Source organism: Mastigoproctus giganteus, chromosome 1, assembly GCF_048544385.1.
Source record: "Mastigoproctus giganteus isolate SK-2022 chromosome 1, ASM4854438v1, whole genome shotgun sequence".
Taxonomy (NCBI): domain Eukaryota; kingdom Metazoa; phylum Arthropoda; class Arachnida; order Uropygi; family Thelyphonidae; genus Mastigoproctus; species Mastigoproctus giganteus.
Genome location: NC_143575.1, coordinates 108,974,635 through 108,986,727, shown reverse-complemented (window position 1 = coordinate 108,986,727; position 12,093 = coordinate 108,974,635). Strand labels below are relative to the sequence as shown.

The window sequence follows — 12,093 nt, the reverse complement described above, 5'->3', positions numbered from 1 at the left end:
GATTCGAACCCGCGACCTTTGGGTTGCGAGGCAGGCACTTTACCCACCGGCTAGCCCGGTCGGTAATGGAAACTCGCGCCTTAGAAAGCAACGTCAGCTATTCTAGACTCATTTCTTGATGAGTCTGGACTAGGAAAATGCGACATTCCTTTCAAGGACGGAATATAAACAGCAAGGACGATCTTAAATCAAAATCAAAAGATCGAGTCTCTGAGTCAGGGAATAGTTGTCCTGGAGAGTAGTAACAAATCTGAAAGATCGGCATTCATTCAAGTGTCCAAAACTGGACCACGGGACGCTCCTCTTCCGAAGTGGAGGATGCGCAGAAACGAAATGTTCTCGGTTTTCGCGCATAAAAGTCTGCTTTTGCTCGTTTTCTTGTGTTATAAATCAAGAATTCCTACTGTTTCTTAACGCAAATAAAAATATAACGCAATGCGATCATTAACTAACTTGTTTTTAAGATAGAGAAATCATCTTTTCCATCCGAACAATTGATATATATATATCTATAATTATTTATAGATATATTTGAATAACGTTTAAAATAGTTGGAAACTGAATCTTTCATAATATAAATAAAATAAAAAGGTACAGCATACATCAGAGGCAGCAAAAAGCATATTCCTCTACAAGAGTCTACATGATGCTTGAAATATAACCATACAAATAAATTAGAATGAGAGTTAAAAATAAATAAAATAATGCCAGCAGTATGGCAAGACAAGAGCGAAAATAGTCGAAATGAAACCTACATTAAATCAAACCAAACAGGGAAGGAAGAGAGGGGTAACAAGAGTAAAAATATTGCAGCAGAAACTCTCTAAAATAATTTAGAAAATCTAAATGTAAGAATAATAATTCATTGAATTTTGAAATCCAATTAAATAGAAATTTAACGGCGCCCCCTCTGACGGGCACCAGGTCCAAATTTATGTGAAATATCACCAACAGAGATGTAAACCACTACAATAAAACAAAACAAAAATAAACCAAAAATAGAGTGACCATTACGCCCCATCTCGACAGAGGACCACAAGGCCCAATAATGGTCAGGGAATCGCTGCATTTCGATCGCTAGACAAATCGCCGCAAAGGAGAATCGATCGAAAGATCAGTCCTCCACCCGATTCCCAGATCGAACCGCCAATGCAGGAGACCTGAACAGCGGTGGTCCTGATGCAGCGAAAATTAAAAATAGAACAGATACGAGCACTCCAGTGCTGCCATCCATAGTTCATTATTCGTCTATATAATCTGGTTAAGATTACTTTTGTCAGTAGTGTGGCTTTGCACTGGAGTGCTCGTTTCTGTTCTATTTTTAATTTTCGCTGTTATTTAGCAGTTATGTGAGCTTGAACCACTATTCATTACTATTCACTACTCGCGTACTAAAGCACCATCCTGCCCGATCACTCGACTACGTCGGACCTGAATTGTTCTGTTTATACTCCGCGATCACTTGCGAAAAAAATACATTCAGTAACCGTATTCAGATATCATGCGGTCTTTAACTTTGGAGGTCCACTCAAACGCTTGTGCTACTGCACTCTCCCGTTAATCACTCGGCTACATCGGGCCGATTTATTCTGGTTATGCGAAATTAATAAAAATTAAGATAAACGTTCAACAGCAACAATGGCTGCAAAATTAACACAAATAAATTGATAAAATACTGGACATTTATATGCCCAGTATTTCAGTAATCATTGCGAAGTGTAGTAGATTGACTATTAGTGAAATGGGTGAAGAAGTAGCCATTACTATGCAAAATTTCAGGCAATTATGACTGAAACATAATGACACGAGTTGCAGCCAATGCATCTGTCCAGCTTGTTTTCGTGCAGCAGAAAAATGTATTCCACATTAAGACATTCACCAACTCATAAAATATGGATCGCTCTGATTTTTTCCCTAAACTTTAAAAAACTCTGAAAGATATATGTTGAAGCAATTAAACAAAATGCGACTGAATAGTTGCCGGTGATTCAAAAAATTCAGTTTGAGAGTAGCTTCCAGCATTCACGGAAACCTACTGTGAAGCGGATTAACCTCCCATCCCAGTAAGCACAATAGTTTAATTTTCATGGACTCGGTCTCGATACTCTTTAATCAGCTATCTTATTATATTTTATACAAATTGTTTTAAATAATTTAGGGAGTTGCATAATCTGTTGTTAAAATTTTAGGTTGACCACCTATAATAGAGGAGAATGTGAAATTTTCAACGCTTCAGTTGGTGATGATTCTCCGGAGTCGACAGATTATGTCTATTACACTCAGGTAATTAGCTTTGTTGTTTGTTTATTATTTGGTTTTTAGGAGCATTAGCAACTAAGGCCATATTGCTGCGGGAATATGCGGTGGTCATTCCCTGACCTTTCCGCATCCTCCGTATTTGATGGTGACGGGCTCGAACCCCGGTCTAATCAAGAAGTGTGTGCTACGCACTGCTGCTCCTTCCCACCTGGCTACGGAGGCGCCCCAAGTAATTAGCAAAACTGCATGTAATTTTAAACATTCTTATATCTACTTAGCATATAACTCAATTGAATACACTGAGAATGATTGGCAAAACTCCAGAAATGAGAATATTTGAAGTTTTAACGTTCTCACAGGCAGTGATCAAATAGAGTCTTCACACCAGTTCTGCATATTTACGATGAAGATATCAAAATTATTCTAATGAATACCAGCCATAGAGATGACAGTCCGAGAACTAATAAGTGCTGTTTCCTGGAGTGGACGATAGTGGGATGTCAGATGTGCAATCCCCTACATCGTTACCAGTGCGATTCACAGGTTTCATGTTCAGAGAACCTCAAGGGCAGTCTATTCCCTCGATTTCATTATCAACAAGAAATTGTTCTATGTGACTTGCTCAGAGAGTTCTGGTTTCGTTGTCCATTACAGAGAACTGTTCCATGGCTGTAGCTGGAAATAACACGCACACAAGTACGTTATCCTAGTATTCCTTGCATTAACAGAATGCTAATTTTCAGTCGCCAGACTAAACATAGATTCATCATCGGTAGACAATATTTTAGTGCATTAGTCCAAGTTGAGGTCCCATGTTCACGCTACCATCATCGCATGGTATTAATTAGGATACACGGATCATGTAAACAAATCATGTACACAACAAATGTGATAGAAACAAACGCCTTCCTGTAGCTGTGATGAGCTACCAAAATTTGTAGTGTTATCAACTGTCAGACATCACCAGTCTCGCAGATTGCAAAGGATCGCCGAATCTTCTCCCTTTGATTATGATGCCATCCATTATGGATTGATTCCATAGCCGAGGTCATACGGGGTTCTCACTGAGTGTCACCAAATGCTCGGGACTTCCCTGTTTTCAATCTGCCAAGAGCCTGCCATTGTAAACTGACCTCCAATCATTATCTCTTCACCTCTGTGAAGAGATAATGATTGGAGTAATTCTGTAATTCTCCAGTATTCTGCCATTGATTCTACATGAGCTTGCCTATCGTGTGAGTGTGTCACTTCCGACCAAGTTTTAAAAAGCCATCCGGTATCTTTTCTGTAGCACAGCATTGTGTTACTGAAATCAAATTAATGGAACAAATTTCTCAGCCATACATTTTCGCACGGTAACTTGTAGGAATGTATGACGCTGGAATTTTGTTCCATATAACATTTATTGTCTGTGTGTAATTTTACTTTGTGTCATGACAAGGGCGGATCTAGGTTCTTGGGGCCTAGGGCTTAGTGGGCACCTTTTAGGTATTAGTATACTGTAATGTGCATGGTGCAATCAGTTAAATCAATGTGATAACTTCCTGAATAATATCATTTTTCAATTAAGAAAAGCTATTAGCTCCTCTCTCACTAATATTCCATTTGTTATCGTTAGTTAAGATAACAATCACAGTGTCGATACATAATATTTTAGGAACATATTTTAGAACGTTGTTAGACTATGAAAAGTTCTAACAGGCTCATATCAGAACAAGTGCAGTATCCACTACCACTAACATTCTATTCTTGAAAACCTCACGATCTATAGAGGATTTTGGTTGAAAAGTCGCTTCAAGGTTGTAATAACTATAACCATGTCAAGGGTGTCAAAACCGTGTCAAGAGTTGTCTGTATGTACTCTAAATAATAAATATTTTACAAATTAATAACAAAACCCTAACACAAAAAAATACAAGTTAGGTATTTGGGGGCCCTGGACTCAAGGGGCCAAGGGCTCAAGCTCTATTAGCCATGACTGGATCCGTCCCTGGTCATAACGTTATTTAGGTACAGTGCACCGAATAGTGAAACTTGCTTTAAACTTGTATAAAATGGTACTTGTATAACGTACGCATTATATAAATTTTTGTCCATTGCTGTATGGAATTTATAATTATATTTATATAGAACTTTTCTCTTCCATTGTGCATACCATAGGAGAGTAACAGAAGAATGCACGACTCAGGTATGTAGACATCTTTTTTCCTATTGCTGATATAACTGTTCCTCACTCCCCAGTTCTCTTCAAATGGTTGGGTAGCTAGCTTTTATCATGTGAATGGTAATTCATACATCACAAGGCTAACTCATTGAAGTTGTTTATATACAGTGTTCCATGAAACGATAATTGTTAACTAGGCAATTCGGTTTTTCTTTTCTTTTTTTTTTTTAAATTAAGCACCGAGCCAACTGAGACCATATGGCGTCAGCATATTTTGTCTAAATTACTGTATTCTATGATCGGTTTGCCTGTTTGTTGGATGAGCGTTTCCAGGAGAAAAAAAAGTATAACTGTTATCTCGGCCACGGTGTGAAAAAGAAGAAATAAAAAACAGCCTATAAAAATCCTTCTCGTTTATAAGAAATCTGAACGCAGGCCTTTTCCATGTGTTCATAAAGACTAACGTTTATAGTCGCTATGCTAGTCGTGAGGAAAACTTTCACTCGAAATGTTATGTGAACATTTTTTTAAAAAAGTAACATTGCGTGCAATTAATTCCCTGAAAAATGTATAATTTAGCGAGTTAACCTATCACATTGTTATCCGGTCTACTTCCTTTTTGGGAACGTGGTCCTCCTCCAAAAAAATAGCCATACTCATGTAGAAACCTGAATTTTGTTCTTCTGAGTTTTGTAATAAAAATACGGCAATATGTGCTCTCTCAGGACAGCGGAGACATTAGCCCTTTTCACACCGTGGCAGAGTTAGTCGGTTTCGGACGACGATTGAATATATATATTTTTTTTCCTCTCTGGAAATGGGACTTTCAAGACAAGTCGTGCACAGAATGCTCACAGTGGTTAAACAGCAGTTTACAAGCTCCAAAATTTAATCAGGTTCATAAATCATTATATTTAAGGCACTTTCCTCTGTCAAAGTATAGCAGTTTCGCTACTTTTCACTCGTTTGAAGAGATCTGGGTTCGAGACCCGTCGGACGATTAGAAAAATTTCTAAAGTCCTATTCAATTGAGACTTTAGTTAGCCGACCTCAGGCGGAGAGAACAGGATGTCCCCGTGGGTTATTCCTAATTCTTCAGTCCGCACCACTTGTAAATCAGCCCGAGAACACACACTTCTACAAACACGGATATGGGTTACGCCCGAAGATTGTTAAAATAGCAATAATTATTCTGGGTTTTTCATCCCACACAACATGCAACTCTGCCCGCGAACATCCACTTATACATACACAATAACACTACTGTTATGAGCACGCGCTTGGGGCCCATTAATATGAATATTTATATACTTAGTGATCATTGAATTATGACCACCCCATCCGTAATGGGCTATGCCGCATAGCTCACAGTATAAAATGCCAAACAGGTTCATACGCTAGAGCTGTGGTAATTTGTATCTGGTCGTGCGAGTCAAAATGATAAAGCAGCAGTTATGGGACCTAGTAGAGATATCACAGAGTTTCAGAAGAGCATGATCGTGGGACTGAGTCATGTGCTTATCATACCGGAAACAACACTTCATGTCGGTTGCTCACGGCCCACTGTGGTTAAGGTTTACAAAGAATGGTGTCGAACGGGTCAAACCAGATCTGTCTCAAAGACAGAACTGAAAGGAATTATGCAAGGTGGATGTTCGTGGTGAGGAAAGGGTGCAGTGCGTTGTACGGACTCAACGGCAGGTCACTGTGCGTCAACTGACATCACAATATGGGGAATGCAAGAACAATATACCAATGACGATGCACCGCACACTCAGACGTATGGGGTTCCACAGCAGACGACACAAGAGATACCCTCTCCTCACCGCTGATCATCGTCAACGGAGAATGCTGTGGTGTCAACAACACGCTGGTTGATTACTAGAGAACTGGAAATGAGTTTGCTGGTCGGATGAGTCCAAATACCTGGTACAAGACGCCGACGGACGCCTTCGCGTGTGATGCAAGCAACACCATAGACCTCGTGCATGGTGCCCACTATCTAGGCAAGTGGCGGTGGTTGCTTAATATGGGGCATGTTTTGCTTTCAAGAACTAGGATCCCCGGTGCGTATGGACCAACATTTCCCTTGAGGTCTACCATCAGTTCTTAGGAGACCTCGTGCACTCTACCATGTTGCATTTTTTTCCGGACAGTAATGGGATCTTCCAAGACGATAACGTGCTGTGTCATCGGGCCGCACTCTGTAGAAGTAGTCGAGGAACACAGGGAAGATATCACCCATCTTGATTTGCCTCCAAATTCGCCTGATTTCAATCGAATTAAACACCTGTTGAATGTTTTGGAACGGGAAGTGAGACACGCAACCATCATCTATTCCGACACTGAGGAAAGCCTTGCAGGCTGTATGGCTGCAGGTCCCTATTGACGTCTTCAGAGACATCTAGTGGAGTCAATGACCTAGGCTATTGTCCGTGTGAACGGTGGTCCAACACGATATTAGGTAGATGGTCATAATTCAGTAATCAATGAATATATAAATACATTGTGCTGCCACTTTATTAGATACACCTACATAGTAGCATGTTGAGCTTCCTCTTCAAAATAGCCTGAATTCGTCTAGGCATGGATTGAACAAGATGCTGAAAACGTTGTGCAGGAATAGAGTACCATACAGACTTAGTATCACGCAGTTCCTTGAGATTCAACGGAGGTGTAGTGCCTGCAGCAAACAGCCCTTTCCAGCATGTCCCAAAGATGTTCAATAGGATTGAGATCCGCGGACTGAGCGGGCCACTGCAGCAAAGAAAAGTCATTGTCATGTTCCTGGAACCATTCCATAGTGATTCGGGCTTTGTGCACCGGCGCATTATCCTGCTGGAAGTAACCATCTGACTGAGGATAAACTGTCAACATGAACGGATGCACTTGGTCAGCAACGATGTTTAGGTACGATGCGACATTCAAATGTGAATCTATGAGTATCAATGGACCCAACGTGTGGCAAGAAAATATTCCCCACACCACAACACTGCCCCCACCACCTTGCACAGTAGTGGTCAGACATGATGGGTCCATGGATTCATGTTTTTTTCACCAAATTCTGAGACTTCCATCAACATTATGCACCAGGACGCCTTCGCAGACCAAACAACTGCTTTCCAATCCTCGATAGTCCAGTGCTGGTGTTGCTGTGCCCACAGGAGGCATGCTCTCTTGTTCTTCATTGATAACAAAGGTACGCGATGTGGCCGTCGGCTGTTGTAGCCCATTCGAGACAAAGTGCGACTAATGGCCCGTTGCGACTAAATCAGCTGGACGTTTATTCCAACAACCAGTTATTCTGTGGACAAAACAAAAATTGCTGCACATCCATCCTTTCCATTGAACCATTGAGGCTAATTATGCGAGCATCATTAGACTCTGGGGAGATTCCCTTGGATTGGAAAAGTGCAAAGGTATCTCCCATACATAAGGGTGGCTCTAAAAGTGAAGTTGGAAATTATCGACCTGTCAGTCTGACTTCAGTAGTAGGGAAAATCATGGAGGCAATGATCAAGGGTGGAATTCAGGATCATTTGGATCGAATTGAAATTCTCAAGGATATTCAGCATGGTTTTGTAAAGAGAAAATCATGTTTAACAAATCTGGTTCGCTATTTCGAAAGGGTCACTCACGAGCTGGATTTAGGGAATAATTTCGACATTGTTTATTTAGATTTCAGCAAAGCTTTTGACTCAGTCCCACATGAGCGGTTGCTTTATAAGTTGGAACAGGTTGGAATCACTGGGAAAATCCTTAGATGGATAGAAGGATGGCTTCAGGGCAGGAGGCAGAGGGTTGTGATAAATGGCTATTCCTCGGATTGCGTTGATGTAAGAATTGGGGTTCCCCAAGGATCAGTATTAGGACCACTGTTGTTTTTAATTTTCATAAACGACATTGATGAAGGGATAGAGGGCGTGATGTCTAAATTTGCAGATGATGTTAAAATTGGTAGAGTAGTTAATGATCACTGTCAAGCTGAGCTTCTTCAGAGAGACCTAGATAGACTTCAGGAATGGTCAGAAAAATGTCAGCTGTGCTTTAATCCAACAAAGTGTAAGGTATTACACCTGGGAAACAGTAATCCCAAAAAAACTTATTCACTTGGTGGAGTTCAACTAAACCCAGTACTGGAGGAAAGGGACTTGGGTGTTACGATACGGTCAGGCATGAAATTCTCTGATCATTGTAAACAGGTTGCAAGGAAGGCCCATGGTGTCCTATCGATGATCTATCGAACTTTTGCAAGTAGAGATAGGGACGTGATAATCCCATTATATAAGGCTTATGTTAGACCACACTTGGAATACTGTGTTCAAGTATGGAGACCGCACCTAAAGAAAGACATCGAGCTTCTTGAAAGGGTGCAAAGAAGGGTAACTCGCCTGGTGAGATCGGCAAAAGGGCGTCCTTATGAAGAAAGACTTCGAATATGTGGGTTGCAGAGTTTGGAAACTAGACACCTTAGAGGAGATTTGATTGAGGTGTTTAAGGCTCTGAGAGGCATCAGTAAAATGAATGAGGACAAAATTTTCAAGATTATAAATGATGCTAGAACTAGGGGACATAAATTCAAGTTACGGGGGGAAATGTTTAGATTGGACTGCAGGAAGTTTTATTTTAGCCAGCGAGTTATAAATTACTGGAATAAGTTGCCTTCGTGGGTGGTAGAGGCCGACAGTTTGGGGAAATTCAAAGGTCATCTGGATAGTACTTTCGGGTAAGGGAAGCGCATAGGATGATAGGTTTAATTTCCTTTTTATTTATTTTTTATTTTATTTTATTTTTTTAATTTTTTTTTTATTTATTAATTATTATTATTTAGTTATTTATTTTATTTATTTATTTTTTGTTTTTATCATTGTTTTGTTCGGATTTTTTTTTTTTTTTTTTTTTTTTTTTGGCTGGTGCAGCATAAGCCATAGGCTTTCTTGCACCATGCTGCGGCCGTTACTAATACTAATTTGAATTAAAACCTTCTTGTGTATGTGTTGTTCTAGAATGAGCAAGGGCGCAATCAGAATATAGTGTACTAAACCAATTAAAACTTAAATACTTTTATCTTCTCGCAGATGGCTAGTTTCCATAGGCTGCAATATACAGAAATTCTTTCTTGGTATGAGTATCCTTCTGTAAGCCCGACCATCTTATTGCCCTGTAAGATGCTTTTATTTTTAAGTCGCCAGCTATGTGTTATCAAATAATAGTCTTGCAAGTTTGCAATGTCTTAGATATATTCACTTTGCTGTCACTTTATTGGGTACACCCCTGCTATGCACACAAATGGTTTGTCCCACAACGTTGCAAGTCACATGACCACAGTTGTGGATATAAATGCAGCAGAACAACCTTTCTAGTCTCAGTTAAGCGTACAAACCGTAGCAACAATGGAGAAAAGGAGTGATCTAATGGGCTTCGAACGTGGTATGGTAGTAGGTGCAAGAAGTGCTGGACAAAGCATCTCTGAAACGGCAGTTCTCCTGAACTTTTCACGCACCACAGTTTCAAGGGTGTATCGAGAATGGTGCAACGAACAGAAAATATCCTCTCAATGGCACTCCTGTGGTAGAAAATCGCTTGTTGATGAGAGAGGTCAGAGGAGGATAGCTAGAATTGTGCAAGCAAACAGACGGGCCACAATATCGTTTGAATAAATTTAAACGAGTGGACAAATTATTAGTCGAGATTAGCAAACGAAGTAGCGTGTGTATTTGTGTTTTGCTGATTCTGTAGAAGCTTTACTTTTCTGCAATACTAATACTAAATAACATTTTAAATTTAATTCCAGGACCAGGGAACTCTAAACTCTGGATACAACCCGAACCTTTACTCTTTGCGCAGACCGATATTCTAGCGCAGTGGTTTTCGACCTTTTTTTTTTTAATAACAGCACCCCTAAGTAATTTATTTTGTGGCACCCGTACTCAATTTTCTGCCTCTTAGATCCGATTCTCTCTCTGTATATAATATTAAAAAAATATTCTATATGATAGTTATTGTAATAATATAAGTTATATAACTATAAACAAAATTACAATTCATAATACGAATTATATATACTTAAATAATAATTTTATTCTTTATATAGAGGTACTAAAAAAACATCAACTAGGAGTACCCCTTGCGAAAATTTAATAATTGGTAGCAGAGTTTTTCTCTAGCTGTTTTAATGAAATGTAGTGCGTGTTAGGTCGTGAGCTGGTAAGCCAGTACGCGTCGAATCCTTTCTCATTTCTGTAAAATAAAACTGTTTTTTCTTTTAAGGTAGGCAGCGCTAGCAGAGAAAATTGGCCCGCTCTGTAAAATAAAACTATTCAGATTTTTTACTATTCGGAATTTTTTTATTTTCCCACGTTTCTGCAAACCTAGGAAGAAATATCTTCAATCACCCCAGGGGCTCTCATCTGGCGAGTATGGGCTTGGCACATCCAGGGTCCTGAGCTGGATATCATCATTCTTCTCTTTCTTGGTGATTCCTCTCTCCTCCCTCTCAGGGTAACTTCTGGAATTTTTTTTTTTTTTTTTTGGCTGGTACAGCATAAGCCTCAGGCTTCCTTGCGCCATATGGCTAATAATAATAATAATAATTTGAGCCCAAATCACTTAGGCCTATCGTACACAATGGCTACAGCTAGTTGTACCCGCTGCGAAAATTTCGCAATTGGTAGCAGAGTTTTTCTCTAACTGTCCTAAAGAAATATAGTATCCATGTAGTATTAATATATGTGTAATGCATCCATGTAGTATCAATATATGTGTAAATGTATTCAGGATCTGTCTTTCAAAACGTTCCTGAATACATTTGCAGAAACACGAAAAGGCGTGTTTCTCCTTTGCCGCAAGGTACGTTCAACACCACCAGTCAGAGTAGCATTTTGACTGTGACATACTTCTAAATCCTTAAATTAGTTACCTTAAATAACCTCAAAACAAATAAACTGGAAGTTTATAACGATAACGATAAAATGATGAGTTCTGAACGAATTATACGTAACGAATGACAATAGATGTATGAGCTCGGTGCGCAACGTGGGGACATTTGGTGAGCTGTGATGGAATCCTAATGATTACTTATTTCTTTTAAGGTAGACAGCGATAGTAAGAGAATTTCACAATTAGTAGCAGAGTTTTATTATTATTATTTTTTTTTTTGGAACAAAAATCACGATTGTGCGAACGTGCAACTTGTTAATCAGAAAAGAGAAAAAATTATCAACTTAGACTACTGTTTGTTTAACAGTTAACGTCTTCCTGTGGCTCCATCTATGAAGTGAATGTTGAACTATTCTCGTTTGTAGTACAAATCAAATGGCCCGTTCCATAAAATAAAACTATTCAGAATTTTTAAATTTTAACAACTTTGTGCACACCTAGGAAGGAATATCTTCAAACGCCGTCCGTATTAAATATACAGATTATAGATCACCACAAATTTGAAAAGATACCGTACAGTGGATACCGTACACCTTTTTACAATGAAATAAATATATAAATTTAAAAAAAATAAGTTTAAGTAATAACTTTAAGTTATTACTTAAACTTGGGTTTAAGTAATAACTTAAACCCAAATTACGTGGCACCCTTAGATGCCATGGCACCCCGGTTGAAAACCACTGTTCTAGCGTATGGGAGATTTAATATGTTCAATCTAAGAATAAAGACAT

At 39.2% G+C, this 12,093-nt stretch overlaps 1 protein-coding gene across 1 annotated transcript in view; it reads left to right on the top strand.

Moving 5' to 3' along the window:
• LOC150091093 (uncharacterized) overlaps positions 1-12,093 on the top strand; it is a 73,945-nt gene that overhangs the window by 30,242 nt on the left and 31,610 nt on the right. Inside the window, exons 4-5 of the mRNA XM_090383016.1 lie at positions 2,190-2,283; positions 4,420-4,447. Coding sequence (XP_090239142.1) covers positions 2,190-2,283; positions 4,420-4,447 — 122 coding nt within the window. The remainder of the gene's footprint in view (positions 1-2,189; positions 2,284-4,419; positions 4,448-12,093) is intronic.